The sequence below is a fragment of the Leptonotus elevatus genome, chromosome 1, assembly GCF_054856555.1.
Source record: "Leptonotus elevatus isolate MCC_2025b chromosome 1, RoL_Lele_1.0, whole genome shotgun sequence".
Lineage (NCBI taxonomy): Eukaryota > Metazoa > Chordata > Actinopteri > Syngnathiformes > Syngnathidae > Leptonotus > Leptonotus elevatus.
The window spans coordinates 37,884,412-37,903,474 of NC_141239.1; the positions used below are offsets into that span (position 1 = coordinate 37,884,412).

Consider the following 19,063-nt stretch of genomic DNA (forward strand, 5'->3'; position numbering starts at 1 on the left):
TGCCGACGACGAAGCAAAACAAATATTGCTGTCAAAGTCACGGTTCTTCTTGACATGTTTCGTTTTTTTCTCCACTTTTTGGTCTGAAACAAGTGTCTTTGATGAAACCAGCCCAAGCTCCACTGCTGATTGCGAAAGAATGGTTCTGTAAAGATCCATGCAAATGTTCTAGAACGACTGGAAATATGGGAACTGTTTTGGAAACAGCTGTCTGTGAATGAATAAATAACACTGAGATATTTCAAGTATTTTCTCTGACCAAACACTTTTTCTTTTCTTTTTTCTTTTTTTTACAAGTACGGCTTTGTGGTACCTGTACATCCTGACGAAGCTTTTTAGCTATTTCACTTTTGATCAACAGCGTCTCCTCGGCCACCTTAAACTGTTCTTCAAGCTTGAACTTTTCCTGATAATCTGGAGCTGACATGGAAACACAAATCTATAGTTAGAGTCAGATTTGCTTTGATTTGTATTTTAGATGCTAGAGTTGTGTGAAAAATAACTACAGATTGCAAATTAAGTAATTGCGCTCGTTCTAACCAAAAAACGGGTAGCATTACTCAATAATTAAATTTTTGTAGAAATTGAGTGTGAATGAGAGATGATGGGCAATTAATTCACTTTAATTCACTTTCTAAAAGTGAAAGTTGGAATGGTTTGAATCGGTTCAGTAATGTGAAAGGAGATGGAAACCTTGCGCCTCCAAAATTATCATCACTTTTCAGAAGACAAAAAAAAGACACGTTTGCTCAAGCATTAATATTGCATCGTCAAAGCAAACAAGCCATGTTCAACACTCTAGGTTGGGCAATCATTTGTACAAAGATAATCCACATGTGTGGATTTACCATTTTGTGAATAAATATGACATTTACCAAATTGTGATATAGGGGAAGTTTCGACTAGACAGACGCCAGCGAAAAGCTCATTCAGGACAATATTATTCATCACATTTGCAAATGTTCACTCTAAAATTAATAATTTACAGATCTTTCATATCTCAACATTCGTTTCGCAACCCATCTTTCCCCATTTAAAAGAATGGCAATGCGCTAAATCTATTTCAAAATCCTTCCAAAAACATCCACAATTTTGTAATCAAAAACGTTTTTTTAAACAAATATTCTATAGTATTGCACTTTACAAAATGACATAATGAAATTATGTAAAGGATGTATAAACTGTTTTTGCCACAAATTTTACTTCAATTCAATGTACATTGTGCTGTTCCTTTCTGTGTGTGCACCTTAGGCAGCATAATACAAACTGCGATTTTCATGGAAACAGACACTCTTCAGTAAGATGCAGTAATATTATTCAACCTGTTCAAAATTCACACAATAGAGGATGTTGCAAGAAGACAGGAAACTATTCTGGTGAATTATTGCAACTGATAAGAGTGTCACAGTCAGGTTTACATACTGGCTTCTTTGGCTTTGACGACTGTTGTGTGAAATCCAGTATTGCTGAGGTGGAATAACAGAGTTGTGTTCTCCAGAGCTTTATTTTCCTGCTCGGCCTTGCGGATTTTGTTATTAAGACACTTGCTCCGCTGCCTGAGTTCCGCTTTCTCCAACGCAGCCTAGTGGAAGAGAGTCGCCTTTTAGTGACGGTGGCCGACCAAATACAAAATATAGCAGGGGTGGGCGCACTCGGTCCTCGAGAGCCGGAGTCCTGCAGGTTTTGGATGTTTCCAATGATCAGCTCATCAGCAAGATCTGCAAAAGCTTGGTGACGATCCTGTTGATTGGAATCAGCTGTGTTGCAGCAGGGAAACCTGCAGGACGCCGGCCCTCGAGGACCGAGTTTGCCCACCACTGTAATATAGCATCATTGAACCTTTCGGATCATCTTACCCTAGCGATGTAGTGCGCTTGAGACTTGACTGCATCCTCGTCATCATCTTGGGCTGCCATAGTAAAGGTCACGACCTCGTAATGCTTCTTTGTTGCTTCGACCTTGTACAACTTTATATTTAGTTCCATACTAGGAAGGATGACAGTTAAGAAAAAAAGTCATCAATATGTGATGCTTATAATGCTGAGGCCAGTTAAATGTTCCTGCAGGAAGAAGGTTTTTATTAACTTGAGCTCAGCATCTGTTTTGGGGTAAGTTGCTGCCACATATTGCACATGCACATGCCAAAAACGACCACACTAACACACACACTTGACTAATCCACAAGCGTGATGTCAACCAGACGCTAATTGTGTTTTTGGCTTGAAGTGAAGGAAGAGCTGCTTGTAGCGTTTGATGTTTGCGCTGAATGAAATGAATACGTCACCTTAGTTGATTTAGATTGTCTTTATTCATGAATGTACAGTTTTCATAAAGAGCAAAAAGCCAGACTCGAGCAGGATTTTGAACAACGTTTCAGCCCATACTATGAAAGTAGAATGCGAGTGGGGTATTATTACCCATACATGAAGAAATCTGTGATTATTTGCAGACCCTGTAAATTTCCATCACGTTGTTAACTCATTCACTGCGAGCCCAGCTAAAATAGATTTTTGACGTCTTTTTTTCTTCTTCTTTTTTTTTTGGGACGTCTTTAGCCGTCAATGGCAGTGAATGAGTAAAAAAAAAATATATATATTATTAAAAATTAGGGACATCAGGCGATTACAATTTTTAATTGTAATTAATCGCATGACTTCAATAGTTAACTCACAATTCACCACAAATGTTATATCTGTTCTAAATGTACACAAAAAAAATCTAGGCATACACACTCTCTCAAAGTGGAAAAAAATGTGAAACTAATAGAAATAGTTCAAATGAATTTTTGACGTCAATGGCAGTGAATGACGTATCTGTTTGATGAAGTTGTGCTTCCACAGTTGTAAGCATATAAGATTGTTCTCTGTTTGGAAATTCAATCACGCGACAGCGGGCGAGCCTTCAGCCAGCCCTCCCACCCTATAACGGACCCTAGGTCCGACTTTGGACAGCCCTGATGTAAAGAAAGTAACATTCTTTTTCAACTTTTAACTACGTCCTGTTTTTACCTGATTTTCTGCCTTTCCTGCTCCATGGTCTTCAGCTGCTGAGTAAGCATTTGACTGTAGACTCGGATCTCCTCTTGCCTCTCATGAATTGCTTTCTTCACATTCAGTTGTCTTTTCTCCAAGGACACCACGCTGTTGGCTTTGTTGAACAGGAGATCCCTCCTACGCTTCACCTCAAGCTTGGAGATGTTCTGCTCCACAATATGGTCCTGATGAAGGGTCATTGGACATTTGTTTTATAACGGTATCCATTTGATCCAATATTCAGAGACATAGGCTACAATATGTCACGGTTGCTATTATGCAGCGCTAAGGCTGATCGCATCGCCATGGTAACAGTCTGACTCAGCTATGTTCTGCCAAAAGATCGTCACCGACACATATAATTGAAATAAAACACATTGAGTTCAAGTTGCCTTGTGTACGAAATGTGCTATAGAAATAAACTTGCCTTGCCTTCTCTTTTGAAAATAAGGACCTCAAACTATTCTACAGTATCTCACAAAAGTGAGTTGCAAAATTATGCTTCGCTACACGGTAAAATTGGAAATGCACATATGGTAAAAGTATAAATGTATTATCCTCCACAAACAAACAAAAATGCATTGAATGGCCATTAATGTCTGGTGGCAACAAAAGTGAGTACACCCGTAAGTGAAACTGTCCATATTGGGTCCAATTAGCCATTTCCTGGTGTCATGTGACTCATTTGTTTCCCAAGGTCTAATGCTGCATTCGAGGAAAGTGGGAAGTCAGATTATCCCAGTTCCGACCTCAAAGTATTCGAGTCAAATGTAAACAACAAAGATGGCTGAATGCAATAAATTGTTTGTTCTGGTTAACGCAGTCATTCCAAATCACGCTGTGTTACGTGAATCTATTCCAAGTAATTAAAGTAACAACACAAATATGTTAATAAATAAATCTTGTAAATTATGTTTTGCCATTCACGGTCAGTCACATCAGATTTCAGTCGGTCAGTGAAGTTGGGTTCCTTTTTTTCCCCCCCGACTTCGCAACTCGAATGTACAAGTTCAAAGGGGCGTTCCCGTGCTCACTTCCTGGTATGAAGTCAGAAAAGTCAGACTCCCCAGTTTCCTCGAATGCAGCATTAGTTTTGATGTGTTAACTTTGGAGTTATCATTCACACTCTTTCATCCTGGTCAGCGGAAGTTCAATATGGCATCCATGCATCGGTTACCTGTTTCTTCAGCCCGAGTCTCTTCAGCTCTTTCTCGATATTATTATTGATCAGCTTGAGTTCCGCTACTTTGTTGTACAGATCTTTCTTCTGAACTGCGGAAGCCTCCCGCTCATTCCTCAAATATCGAACGTCCTCCTGCCACAGACAAAAGGATATCAAGTAAGATGTCATCGTTTGTGCTGATTGTCACACACTACTGTGCGCTGTCTGACCTCAGACTCCTTGATTTTGATGAGGATCTTACTGGATGTCTTCTCCCTCTCCTCAAGGGAAACGAGCATCTCTGTGATCTTGACTTCCATCTCCAACTTTTCATCGGAATCCCCAACAACACCTTGCAATCGTGATAGTTTTTTATCTAGTATGATCAACTGGGAGTCCTGATGCAGAAAAGTGACATAAGACAAGAACCTGAGAGAAAGCAAGCAGTCGGGCTGTTTGTTGGTATGCTGCTTACCTTTTCATTCATGATCATCATCTGCTTGACTAAGTACTCCTCCTGTTTCTTGAGCTGGCATTCCAACGTGTTGATGGTGCATTTACTGCGTAATAAATGTGCCATGTAATTCTTTTCCTTTTTCTTGAAGTCCTCCCCTTGCTGCTTGAAGCAGACAACCTCCTTGCTGCGTTCACGTAGTTGGATGTCCAACTCCTGGTAAACGATATGGTGGAACACTACATGGTGAGCGGTTAATAAAGCAGAGTGGTGCCTTTTAGGTATGAGTTTAATTCATTCCGTAACCAGGCTCATAACTCAAAACATTCCTCTCAAATCATCTTTCCCCATTAAAATTAAAGGAAAAGCCATAAATAAGTTCCAGCCCCATCCCCAAATGATGATTTTGTTAAACTAGCTTCTCAAGTCATAATCCACAAATCCAGGTCAGGGCACCAATTGGAAGGTTCTGAGGGAACCTTCACCAGGTCCTTTTATTTTTAATGCTTGCAATATTATACCAATAGTAACACCCAGAAGACTGCATATTCTCAAATCGAGTTCACCACTGTGGAGCCTTTTTATGATAGATGAGGAAGAAGGTCTAATCTGTCCAAAATGATTCCTAATCTTACACGGTCTTGACTCTGACCCACACTGGAGGGTGGCTCTGCCCAACCCATGTGACAACGTATGACTCAATGATCTTGCTTGGTTTAAATTGGTGCAGATAGATATGAAATTGCAAAGCCACGAAAAAAAGGTCACAGCAAAGACGTTAGGCTACGTTAACATCAGTTTAACCAATAACTAGCTAAACATTGACTTGCCCTGATTTTCTACTGTATATAGATTTTAAAAAATCACATTTTTTTTAACCGAATTGACGTTGTAGCTTTAAACAAGTACACAGCGTCCCACCTTGATGGCCTGTTGCTCTTCCTTGAGGAAATTTTCCATCTGGGAAGCTCTCTCCTTCTCACTCATGGCGTTCTCAGTCACAGATTTGAGCTTCTCCTGAAGGACAGCATTTTTGACCAAGGTCTGACCCAGTCTACAACAAATAAAATATGTGATCATTGTTAAGCAAAGTCCCACCGTGGATTACGGGATAGCGCTGTTGCTGTTGAGTTGGACTGACTTTTCTTTGTTGTTCTGGATGTTTTCCTCCATCCTGCGTATGTGGGACCTCATCGAATACACACTGTAGGTTGTTCTATCCAATAAGGCTTTGCAACTTTTCAGCTGAAGATACATGATAATAAACATTGTTGATTTATGCACACACACAAAATCAATCCACTTTGTGTGTGTCTCTCAATTCACCCAATTTGGATTACTTTATGCCCAACAAAAAGACTGTAGCAAACTGCACAAATGAATATAGTATATTTAATGATCTGGGTCTATATTGAGTACAATTTATTAACATTTGTTATGTTTTTGTCACGTTATTATATAAATATAGTACGTTAACTCGGGTGAGTCCCTACCAAAGACCAAGGTACCAAATGCACGATTACCTCATCTTGCATCGTGGCGTAATTGATCTCTTGCTCCTTGAAGGTCAGTCGCAGTTTTGCGGTCTGTCGATGGGTTGCGGCCAATTTCTTCTCTTTGTGTTTGTTGTCGTTTATCTGCGAGTCCTGCAAGTTTCTCATTTCCATCAAAGTGACATTCCTTTCCCTGATGATCTGGTTGGTCTCAGCCAGTTTCTAGATCGATGAAGGGATGAAGTGGGTTATATGTGGGTGGGTGGGTGTTCACATTGTGCTGGTGGATTGATATTATTCATTACGGTGACCATTCACTAGGGCTAGGCTATATCACAGCATGTAGAATGGGTATTGTACATCTTTAACTAAAAAAAAACAATTCTTTACATATTTTGTATATATTTTTATGCTTTCATGTGTGTGTGTTTAAATGCATTTACCATGTGTTTAAAAAGTATATTTTATTAAATTTAAATGCCGTTCAAGTCAAATTTGACAACAATAAAAAATACTCTGTCATTTTTTTCACCCTGAAATTTGATGATTTCTCCTTAACTCATTCACTGCCATTGACTGCTATAGACGTCAAAAATTCATTTAAACCATTTCTATTAGTTTAACATTTGTTTCCGCTTTTGTTAACAAGAATGTGATAACCTTAATTTTTTTTATTGTACATTTAGAACAGATATAACATTTGTGATTAATCATGAAGTCATGCGATTAATTACAATTAAAAAATGTAATCACCTGATGCCCCTAATTTTTAATAATCTTTTTTTTTTTTAATCGCGTCAGGCGATTACATTTTTTAATTGTAATTAATCACATGACTTCAATAATTAACTCACGATTAATCACAAATTTTATATCTGTTCTAAATGTATTATATATTTGTTTAGGTTTTCATACTCTTAATACTTAATAAAAGTGGAAAAAGTGTAAAACTAATAGAAATAGTTCAAATTAATTTTTTACGTCTATAGCCGTCAATGGCAGTGAATGAGTTAATTGACCAAAAATACACCAAAATTATTTTATTTGTTATTTTTAATGTCCTTCTTTTGCACAGGTGGTACAAAGGTGAGGTACAGGTAAAATTTGATCAGGCTCTACAAAAACTGATTTCAGATTCATTATTGTGTTATATCAAGTTAAATTGTGTTAACACTGGGAATTTTAAAACTGTGAAACTGCACATGCCATGAATGTGTGTATTTTTGATGGAGTGGTACTGTTCATGAGAGCTGTCTGTGTTCCCGCCACCTTTGCACAGGTTCCTGTAGAAACATGCATCTGTTGGTCTTTAAGTCATGTACCGCATTTGTGTACTCTTCAACAATTTTCAAAACGACCTATATGGTTGTATTTATTGGAGGACTGTCTCAAGTGGTAACAGTGTTCATGGGAGATCTTGAAAGAAGTGTCTGTGTTTACGCCTCATTTGCACAGATTACCACAGAAACATGCGCATGTTGGTCTTTAACTCATTTGCTCCCAAAAACGTGTAAAAACGCTCTATTTCAAATATTGCCATGGTCCCAAAAACATAACTGAAGCGGTCGCTTAAAACAATGGTAGTTATTACAAAAACGGCCAGCAGGTGAAAGCAGAGTATAAGAGATCAACTAGGACCATGTTGCAACAAGCTCTTTTCTCCAGTCTTTTGAACAGGTTTTTGAATAACAATAAAACTTAGCTATATTTTAATGCTAATTGCTGCAAAACGGAAACAGATACAAATGAAAGAAGAGACTCAAATCTTTCTTTTGGTAGGTTCCATGTTTTTGAAGCAATAGAACACAATATTCTGCGGGCCTTACAAAATCAGTCCAAATCCAGTAAAGCAGCCGGGAGCGAAGAGGATTGCTTCAGTGAAAATGGCTGGGAGTGAATGAGTTAAACAGGAATCTCAAGTAAAACAGCATAAGAAGGATCATCCATAAGTGGGACAATATTTTGATTGAAGTTTTTATTAGGGGTGTTCGGTATCACTTTTTTCAGACCGATTCCAGTACAAGTACCGTACTCAACTCTTGAGTAGACACAGATACTGACACCACTTGTACTTTTGATACATAAAATTTCCATCACCCCCAAAAGAAGACCTTTATATCCCATTATAGCATTTTTCCTTAAAATTGCATAATAAATTAATGGCAATTTTCTATTCTTCTAATCTAATTTGTAGTTCCTGACCATAACACGACCACAAGAGGGCGGCCATCGCAAGTACCAATATCTTGAAATTAGGCCAGGTTTCAGCTCCATACCGATACCTAGTATTGGTACCATCCTTACTTTTTATCCCAAATTGACTGGTGTACAACATATAAAATACACTTTTCTTTTTCTCTGAAACATTGATTAAGGATGTTATCCATTTATGAATGTTAGACGGGCTATGAATAGATTTGTAGTCCATAATTTCATAGAAACAATTATTATGAGGGTACACTTGGTCTGGGTCAAAATTGACTGAGAACATACTTTGCGCGCATAGAAAATAAAGAGATTGGGTCAAGTGATGAGGGGTATATTAAAGTTTAAACTATTTTATTTGTCATTGCAGTTTTTCATTGCTGGCGGGTTTAGTAAGTAACTCCCACTATGAACGAGATTACTGTGCATATCGTTGTTTACCAGAGCACACTGATGCATTTCGCCATCTCTTTGCTGCATCTGTTGGATGGTGTTTTCCCACTGGTGGATGATCTGCTCAGTTTCCACGTGAGCCTGCTGCAATTTCTCTGTCGTCTTTTCTAAAGCAACCTGAGAGGAAAACACAATACGGAAGGTCATCCATTGCGCCTTTCCTTTCCATTTCTGGATGCTTCTCGTGTTCGGTACCTGCGCAGATATAGTCTCCGTCATTTCCTTGTCAAGTGCTTTGTGCTTTTTACTGCCCTCTGCTGTCGTCCTCTCAATGGCCAAATTGAGTGACTGCGGCACAGACGAACGAATACCATTTGAGTCAAGGATGATTCAGAAATGAAGAAAGGTGACATGCCAATTTATAATTACCTTGATTCTCTGCTCATCCTGATGTGAATACTTCATGATGATCATCGTGTCGTCATCTTTTATGGCCGACTCCTCCAAAAAAGAAATCAAGGCTTCCTGGTCCCATTTCATTTGCATACGAAACTGCTCCAGCTTCTGTTTAGCCTTTACGGTGTTGTTCTAAGTATGTGGACAAAAGCTTAGTCATCATTTTTGCCCATTTTATTGGAACATTTCAAATGAAAATAAACAATGTATGGCTATTGTTATTCACCTCGATATATTTTGTCTTTTCAGCCAAACTCTGCAGTTCATTTTCTATCTTAGTTTTGTCTTGTCCCAGACGGCCCGTTTCTCTCTCTGCGATGGCGGTCAGGTCATTCTCCGAGTCGACTTCTCTGTCTTTGGCCTTGCACAGAGCCTTTGCACAACGATCTTACCAAGTTATTGTTGAGCCGATTCCACAAAGACAAATAGTTTGCAGACTCAAATCAATCCAACATACCTCTGTGATTTCCAGCTCCTTTCTGGCCTTTGTCAGGCAGTCATTTCCTAATTGCCTTTTTTCTCGATTAGTCTCACGTATGTTTCTCAGTTGCACGAGCTCCCTCTTTATCTCACATATCTGTAGAATCAGAGAACAAACATTATCTCATCGGATTTTGCTCCGATGCTTGCTGTTCAGCATTTCCGCACAAAATGAAGATACATCAAATAAAAATGAATGTTATTGTAATAAAATAGGCAATTTTTTAAAGGGACAGTATGTAGACATTTTTGCCATCTAGTGGTGAACTAGTAGAATGCAACGACCTAAGTTCGAAGCATGTGCATTTTGAAGCACGTGCACAACGGTGCTTCAGAGACCACGCTTCGCAAACCTACCACCGATTTGTACGTTTGCTAAGTTTGTCTCCTTTGGGTATCCGTGGTAGAAAGATGGGGGCAAAACATGCCAGCCTTTTCTAAGGTGAGGCGTGACTAATGTAATGTAACGTAATTAGCGATTACGAGATCTACAATTATATATATATATATATTATTTTTTTTTAATGTTCGTTGATGTGACAGTATGCATAAAAATATATTCTATTGAAATTAATAGTGGGTTTTTAAAATGAACATTGAAAAAATCATAAGATTTCTACACACTTTCTCTTTAAATTTATTTGGCTTTTAGGGGTTTACATGTATTTATGCTGATTGTGCTATAATTATGATCAACATTAATCATTTGTAAAGTTGGATAAAAGAAAAAGTCTACACACACCTAATAAATAAAAAAACCTGGAATTTGTATATTTTTTTCATGATATTAACATAAATGATTTTATAACTTTTCCCACCATTGATAAAACCTAAAACACGTACAACAAATTTGAGAGGGGAAGTACAAATAAACACTTGAGGCAATGTGGTTGCACAGCTTCTTAAAACTGTATGGTGATATGTTCAGAAATTACCAAACATATTCAAAATCAGGTCAAATGGGGTTCAGTGCACACCTGTCACCATTTAAAGTGCCTCTGATTACCGGTAACCCCAAATAATTTTCAGATGTTTGCTTCCTAGCAGAATCTTGAACGTTTTTCCAATTCCATCTGAAGAAAACCAGCATTTCTTTTTCAATTGAGTTGTACAGATAATAGGTCAGATTAATGGTGGAAAAAGATTTGAAATGATTCATAAAACATTTTTAAAAAGGCACATGTTCCATTTGTGCAGTGAAGACAAAGCATGTATTTAACTTAGTAACTTAGTGGTAGTGAGAAATAAATCAGGAACATACTCACCTGGCTTATTAAAGCCTTGTTTTCAGTGTTGACTACTGGGAGGGCATAGTGCTGCTCCCAGCCAGTCTCTGATAAAGTTCTCGCTGCAAATGCGGCCATGTTTAGTTACTGGATACGTTTCTGTATTGATAGGGATTTATTTTGTTAGCTGGTGTGAAGTTAAAAGTGCAAGTAGATTTGAATGCCTCATCACATCAAAACCAAAAGTATTCCCCCCATCTCACTGGAGCGATCGAGTGTACGACATCGTGAGTTGGGGTCGTAGTCACAGTCACTTTGATGATGTCATCACAGGGGATGCATCATTTGAAAGGCAAGAGTCGTGGGGAGGGCTTTATGACACGATATGGTAGAAGCTACACTGTGAACTACATCTCTTGTCACCCAGCAACTATGACAGGTGATTTGATGGAGGGCAAAGTATTGTATTCACATTGTGTACTTTAGCAGGACAGGTACTTGTGTAAAAACTAAAGGAAATATTTGTAAAAGTACACGTAATGATGCAACCCCCATACTTGAGTAAAATAAATAAAATAAAAATGCTGTCATCACATAAGTCTAACATTGCTGCATGAATAAAGTCTGTTTTGTTTTGTTTTCTAGAACACAGTGGATAAAAAGTTGACACACCTGTCAAAATGATACAGGTTTTTGTGATTTTAAAAATGAGATTAAGATCAATCATTCCAAAACCTTTTTTCACCATTAATGTGACCTGTAACCTGTGCAAAAGTATTGAATAATACTTTCAAGAGGGGAAGTATAAATAGATTTAGAGCCATTATTTGTACCTATTCTCTTGAGATTTTTTTTCCAATTCAGTGAAAGGACAGAGTTTATCTGTACATGTCATAGGCAATATTAATCACGTCTTCTTTTTCTTTTCTTTTTTAGTATGGCATATGCTTTTGTTCTCAAAGAATACAAACAAAACAAATCAAAAACAAAAAAGGACTTTTGGTTTGTAGTTTTTTTTTCTCTAGAAAATAAGAATTTGTTATTGTAACATTCTGAGTTTTTTTCCCCTTGAAAACAGGACTTTTTATTTTCTAATTTAGGGAAACAGTTATGTATATGTCTCCTCTCTAAGGGGTCCCTGGTCCCAAATGTTTGACTGAGAACCCTTGTCTTAGTGTAGTTACTAGCTACATTACTAAAAATACAAAACTCAGTTTGATGCAAAGTAGTTCTGCAGCCACACAAACGAGCTAAACAAAATACTGCTATACTAAATGAATCAATTTAAACACCAATATTCATTTTATCTGTAGAACAGCACTTTGAAAACATTATCTTTGTGCGGATGTTTCGAATATTTTGGACAGTAGATGTACAACACTAAGAGTGATTCTAAATCAATAGTGTCCTGCAAGTTTTGGATTCTTCTCACACCTGAAGCTCATCAGCAAGCTCTGCATGAGCCTGTTAACGATCCTGTTCATTGGAAAGAGGTGCGTTGGAGCAGGGAAACATCCAAAACCTGCAGGACTTCGGCCCTCCAGGACCGAGTTTGGACACCACTGTTCAAAACGTTCTCTATTTAAATATGCCCTCCCCAGGAGTCAGGAACTGTAAGACATCCAAAGACTGACCTCGTTTAACCCTGAAAGCTAAACACTATATTCCTCCCGCAGAGGCTGCTGAGAGTGAGAACAGCTTGCAAGCACACAGAGCTGGCAACTTTAACCAAACTGAAACATTTATTTTATGTTCAAAGAAACAGCATTGATCTGGTAAAAACTGTGATTATTGTTCATATGGAATAGTCACAGAGGTATCATAAAACACATATCTGGATGCCACTCAGAAGTCAGATTAAAAATCCTTATTTAAGAATGTTTACATTACAGTTCAAGTGTGTGTTGACATTTGAGCAGAGCCCAAACACATCCAAAAACTGACATGGTGCCTTCTTCTTGCTTGGTTTCGGCAGCCCCCAAAATCCCCAATACTGTAGTTAAAAGCGCCCAAGCCACCACAAGTTCACCAACAAAGTGATATGCATTATCTTTATATCTGTACTGTACATACACGAACGAACACACACACACACGTGTATATATAAAGTCTCTGCTGTGTAAAATATTTCAGTCCTGAGGATTGAAAAGGCAACGTAGTTGTCAGCTCAGTGTGGGCCACGTGTTCTTTTCTCTTGTTTGTGTGGGCTGTTAAGAGGAGCTTAAACTGCAGTACTTTTGGTCCCGATGTGCGGTCGTGCAAACTCCACAAAGTCATCAATGAGTACAGGCCATGCTCCTGATGGAGGGAAAACATTCAAGTAGTGAGTTCTCAGTGACAATGAAATTAGGTGATGTAGAAGCCTTTCCCCAATGTCCTTGTAGAGTGGTACCTCATCTTACGAGTAACGGCACTTTTGAGTTTTTCCATATTTTATCCCGAGTTGTGAACACTAAGTATGGTAAGGAAGGGGGAAAAAAGAGGCCAAGTGCTTGCCTCAATCAAGTCATGACATTTACAATAGTTTATGGTTCACTACAGCGTACGTGAGATTACGCTGTAGTGAGCGCCTACGGGGAGAAAGATGACATCATTCATTCATTTAGTGTCCATAAAATCAAAAATGTTGGTGCGATTATTTTTGAGATTTTCTGAGATGGATGTGCGAATACATAGAGATGAGGAGAGGGTATTTTGGGGTGGGGCCCGTATTCCCGACGACATGTCTTGTAGACAGTCTGTATGTGTCGGAGCGTTCTTACTTCCTGGCCTATATTTTGTATGCTCTGCGAAAAACGACTCATATTGCTGCTGCTTAGCTGCAGCATGCCGTAGGGGTGGAACCGTTTTCAAAAACTGCCCAAATGGTCAGTTTGACTGTTTCGGATTGGTTTGCATGCCCGACGAATCAACGTATACCAAACCGAACCGAAAAAGATGGCCACAAATCCGAGATATGAACCTTAATGTGGATTTTGTGAACCGTTCCGCCCTTAAAATAGCGTATTTCCACTGGAGCCCAGCACTGCACTGCTCGGCTAGCTGGCGGGTCAGCTCAGCCCAACCCACGCACGCACTGCGTTTCCACCTCCAATGTGCATCTGGGACGCTGGGCGGAAGTAATGCATAACCGGCTGCAACACAATAGTCGAGCGCGGGAAACAACACATAATCAAAAGACGGAAGCCATGGAGGACGACGCTGCTTGCTCGTTCTGTGAGCAGCGTGGTCTCCAATCCATTGAACTTGTAAGTCAAGGCACCACTATATCTGCGCCTACAATGACAATAAAGGCTACCAATTCTACCTGCACTACAGAGATTTCCCAATTCGGCATTTTCATTTCAAAATTAAAGGCAGTACGAACCTTCCTCGTCATAATTGGACATGTCATCTGTGATCATAGTGCTGAAGTCTAGCAGCAGGTTCCATGTGTCCTTGGGTATTGATCTTTTGTGGTTCTCCTGCAATATAAAATCATGCTGTCAAGTTGAGGCGATTGGTGGCAAGAGTTCCCATGTGAATTTAGTAGGATTGCTTTAAAATTATAGGAATATTGAGATATTCCAGATTTACTTTTTGGCTGCAGATCCAAATGCCCAGTACGGTTTAATTCCTTTATCTGATTTTCTTGACCTTGTATTTCCATGTACATTTCAAGTGACATACACCACTCACAAAACGTTTTTTTCCCCCTTTTCTTGAATTCATCATTTCAGTCATGTCAAAAACCACATAAACAAAACATAAAAGTGTCCTACTACACGTCCTTTTCAACATGCATTAAAACAGGTAGGAAGAAGTACAATTTACTTAAACATTCGCTACCCCAGTATTCATTAATTACCAATAATAATGAATGAATCTTTTAAATTGTTACAAACAGTTTGTTTTTTAAAACATTATACCACCCGCAGATCTTCTAACTGATTATCACCCCCAAAAACATAATGCTTCCAACTCTCCCCACATTAACGCACTTATCATTTTAAAATTCCCTCACGATTACCAAACTGCATTAACTTTGCGTTATCTAATTTAAACAATAATTTATTTAAAACAAACCAATTTGAAGTCGATTTCCTCAATGAGTTAATAATTAGTAATTCATTCATATTTGTATTCTCACCTGTATAAATAGTTGTATCATCAGCAAACAAAATAATTTGTAGTAATTTGGAAAAGATGCAGACACAAATATGACATTATTATTTGTAGTTAGCATTGACTTTTTAAACCATTTCCTACAGAATCCTTGTGAAGGAAGATTGGAAAAATGCATATTGGGAGAGCACATAGTATACTTACAACTAAAAATGTTTTCCATAGGTCAAGGAACTTGAATCTTCCATCCAATACTAAATTCCAATAAGCAATAGCCATTTCTAAATCTAGAAGAATAAAACAAAAGCCACAATTTTTTTTTTGAAAATAGACATTACTAGAACAGGTTCCTTCATTTGTTGTGTCACAGTATATTGTTACCTAAACCTTTCTGTCCAGGATTCTTCGCAAAATTAAATGTAAACTGGTAAAAGTCCTTAAATCTTCCTTGATCTTTTAACTCCTGCTCCATCTTGGGTAGTTGAGCTTTTAACTTGTCAATATTGTCACATCTGAGGAAACACAATACAGTCAATGCATATGATGCCACATGTCTCATACTTGACATTCTTGCACCACAATGGCACACGATAGAGGGATGCCTAAAATAATCTGGCTCAGGCTCTCAACCCACTCTGTACAAAACAAAACTTTATGGCAATTCAATTGAAGCCATAATATAAAGATGTGGCCAGAGTCATTTGTTCCAAGTTTCTTAGGCTTATTTTTTGCTTGGACTTGGGAGCAAAAATTTGACATACAAGTGCAATGGTGGCAATGAACTCAACTGACTACACAAAATAAGGTATTTTGGTAGCAAACGAATAATTCCTCAAAAAAGTAAGTTTATTGCTAAATATTATTTAAAAAGAGTTTATTGCCACTCCCAGTCGAAGTTTACTGTCAAACTAAACATAGAGCGAAGAAATCTATCAAACACAAGAATTACAGATTGGTTATTCAAAACAACCCCAGAACTTTGCCTTATACACGGGTTTACTAGCCTAATGCTAACAAACAATGCAAAATACCTTAGAGGGGCTAATTAAACTAGCATCAATGTTGCAGTATCTCAAGCAACGTTTGTACACAAACAGTGACGCAAGACATGTAGAGAATAGAGACAATAGAACAGTACCACAGGCAAATATTCTTTATCCTCTGCACACACAAAAACAACTAATATTACCGCAGCTTATTGAGCAGTTGTGACCATCTTTTTTTTTGGAAGATAATTTTAGATATTGAGTATATGTTTTGAGTTACAAGCGTGGTCACGGAAAGTATGAACTCATAAATCCAGGTACAACTATCTGCATTCTCACCCTTGTTCTGTCATGCCATTCATGAACTCCTGTTTCGAGAACTCGCACTGTGTTGCAGCCTTGAACTTCCAAGCGATGAGCAGAACACTTATACTGGCGGGGTCCAAAGCGAGGTCGTCACAAAACTGCTGAATCCCTTCTATGCCAATCTTGTTGTCATCGTGTGGATCTGAGTCAACAGGTGAGGAAATTATCAATGAAAATGATTACATTCGTTTTTGGGACTGGACTGTGAGAGATCATCAATGGATGCTGCGGATCCATTTTCACTTAATTTGTTCGAAATGACTGAATGTTTATTCACTACAAATAATGTATCATTGCTCATCTATATTAGCCAGTGATGTATAGTAACAGGCAGGCCAATTAAATGCTCTTCCATTGGATGGCAGAAGTTGCAATTCATTTTTTGCCATTCCTACTATAGAAATAATAGACTAAGTATATTTAGGAGTCACTTCAGATGAGGCCATCATTCATATAATACATTTTGTAACATTTTTGTTTGGTGGCATGCTGTAATATTTTTCTAATGTAAAATATGTGCTGTGGTTCAATAAAGGTTGGGAAACACTTGTAGTGATACATCTTTCTTCCAGCCCGCATCGCGATCAAATTCATACTGTATATTTTTAAAAGTCATACCTCTATATCTGTTGTACAGTTGCTCAAGCTTCTTCTTGTCTAAAGCGCCTTTTAAACTGGAAATATAAAGCTCTGGATTTTGGAAATACTTGTCCGTGGCCACCTCTAATTTCCAGTCATGTTGCGACAAACAGACAAGTGCCGTCTTCTCGTTGGATTGTGTGAAAATCATAAACTGGCGAATTTTATCCTTCTGTGAGGACTTCAGTTTGTTCTGCAAAAAAGAAAAGAACAACAAAATGTCAAGATAAACGTGGAATCAGCTGTAACAAGGCAGCCACAAATATATTCGTATGTATTGGTGGAAAACAAACTACACAAACAATGCTACCTAAATAATTTTATATCATTCTCAGTGAAAGCACTATGAATATTTATGAAAGAGGGGGGAGGGGGGTTTCAAGTTACGTCATCACTTGGTCGATTTTTGTTGTTGTTGTTGCAAGCTTCAGACATGCCGCCACTCAAGTGAAGTGGGGAAAAAAATTGTTAATAAGCTATTGTAATGCCCTCACATGAGGGCAAGGAGAGCCACAGTGACCAATGCACTTTCAACCAGTTAATGAACGGAAGAAACAACTGCCCTAGTGTAAACATAAGTCAGTCGCCAGGTTTACATGGAGTCTTTTTTTGGCATTCTGACTGAAATCATTCCGACGGAAGATCTCTGGTCAACTGTTTACATGACGTGATCTATTCCGATCAGCTGCTTATATGCGTCAATACATTAAGCAAAACAGCCATTTTACAGCCCACACAGACCCATGTAAACATCACATGATTTATCAAGATTGAGTTCATTCGTCTATTTATAAAGCACAGTAGGAGCGATTGTTTTAACAGTGTTATTAAAAACAAGTTACAACTTACAAGTAGTTAAAAAACAAGTGCTCCTTTCGCAGAAAAGTTGTGGTAGAAGGCTGCCTTTTTCAAGTGCGTGGACTGCACTTTTTAAGTAACTTACCTAGACATTGTATAAATAAATAAATACACATTTGTTTAAAAAGAAAAATAAAGCCTAGTACCAACCTAAATTCGATCAAATGTTCAGCCCTAGTAACAACCCCTTATAAAACCTGCTTATTTCTCTACATGCTCTTTTATTAAGTTTTTATATAACAAAGTACTAGTTTTCTTTATTAATAATGCAAGAAAATGTTGGTTTTTGGAGGGGCTGACTGTTAAGGATAACTGGAATTTCAATTTATGTCAATGAGAAATATTGATTTTGATATACAAATAAGATGAGTCAAGAGCTTGGTCACAGAATGAATTAAACTCGTTCGTCAAGGAAACACTGTCATTTTGAGTTACAAACTTTGGACATTTCAGAGTCAGCACTTATTTTACTTTTAAGTTATATACAAGTTTCTACATCTACTAAAATACAGATTGAGAGTACAGCACCTCTGCCCTTACGTCCAGTGTAAATTTAATAAAACAAAGTAAATTGTCATAAATCACACTACAAGACTGACTTTATAGCTCCATCAACACTCGGAGACACACATTTCACTTATCAGACGTCAAAATACTGTTTGACAGCTGTGACCAACTGATTATGTGCCGACTACAATTTGTTTGGGGAAGGAAACATCTCGCCAAAAGCCGGTAGGCAGCACTACAAGGGTGTCATTTGCCAGGAGTGTGGAACTCTGATCATTTGGCATCAAAACCCTTTAGCAGCTTGGCTAGCTAAACGGGCGAGTTGGCCTCATTACCTTCAGCTAGTTAGCGCTTGCTAACTCACCTAGTTGCGTATTAGGAGGACCCACACAGGCTGTTTAAGGCAATTAAGTCGGTTTGTTAGTCAACAAATCTTACGCAGAACGTTACCGTGATTAATGATATTTACAGCAGCACCCCAAGCTAAAAAGTAACATTTTTTTTACCATGTTTGTCTTTGCTTGGCTCCCTTTCCTCCCATCCAGCTGGCTAACGCGTGTAAAGTTGTTACGGACACAAGCAAAGTTCCGGTTGGGTTTTCCAAATTAAAATATTATTAATTTATTTTCAAGTATTTTGAGACTATTTATATACGAGTAATTTAAATAAATAATTGCGAAAGTAAATTTGTATTATATATAT

The 19,063-nt window shown here is 38.0% G+C and overlaps 2 protein-coding genes across 3 annotated transcripts in view; both read right to left on the reverse strand.

Moving 5' to 3' along the window:
• Positions 1-11,120, reverse strand: part of LOC147181961 (coiled-coil domain-containing protein 39-like) — a 13,329-nt gene extending 2,209 nt beyond the window's left edge. Inside the window, exons 1-16 of one of the 2 annotated variants that reach the window (XM_086083333.1) lie at positions 10,941-11,120; positions 9,653-9,772; positions 9,422-9,568; positions 9,169-9,327; positions 8,995-9,087; positions 8,788-8,916; positions 6,172-6,363; positions 5,790-5,893; positions 5,570-5,702; positions 4,670-4,864; positions 4,425-4,592; positions 4,210-4,347; positions 3,009-3,217; positions 1,857-1,986; positions 1,423-1,582; positions 314-420 (exon numbers count right to left, since the gene is read on the reverse strand). In XM_086083333.1, the coding sequence (XP_085939459.1) occupies positions 314-420; positions 1,423-1,582; positions 1,857-1,986; positions 3,009-3,217; positions 4,210-4,347; positions 4,425-4,592; positions 4,670-4,864; positions 5,570-5,702; positions 5,790-5,893; positions 6,172-6,363; positions 8,788-8,916; positions 8,995-9,087; positions 9,169-9,327; positions 9,422-9,568; positions 9,653-9,772; positions 10,941-11,039 (2,283 nt within the window). In that variant the 5' untranslated portion in view covers positions 11,040-11,120. The remainder of the gene's footprint in view (positions 1-313; positions 421-1,422; positions 1,583-1,856; positions 1,987-3,008; positions 3,218-4,209; positions 4,348-4,424; positions 4,593-4,669; positions 4,865-5,569; positions 5,703-5,789; positions 5,894-6,171; positions 6,364-8,787; positions 8,917-8,994; positions 9,088-9,168; positions 9,328-9,421; positions 9,569-9,652; positions 9,773-10,940) is intronic. The other variant, XM_086083340.1, reaches the window with a different exon arrangement.
• A 1,504-nt stretch (positions 11,121-12,624) lies between these two features.
• On the reverse strand, positions 12,625-18,922 carry dcun1d1 (DCN1, defective in cullin neddylation 1, domain containing 1 (S. cerevisiae)). Its single transcript, XM_086074706.1, has 7 exons — positions 18,868-18,922; positions 16,976-17,189; positions 16,331-16,499; positions 15,387-15,517; positions 15,210-15,292; positions 14,269-14,365; positions 12,625-13,199 (listed from the first exon to the last, which is right to left on the reverse strand). The coding sequence occupies exons 1-7, from the start codon at positions 18,868-18,870 to the stop codon at positions 13,123-13,125; spliced, it is 774 nt and encodes a 257-aa protein (XP_085930832.1). The 5' UTR covers positions 18,871-18,922; the 3' UTR covers positions 12,625-13,122.
• Between the last annotated feature and the right edge of the window lie 141 nt (positions 18,923-19,063).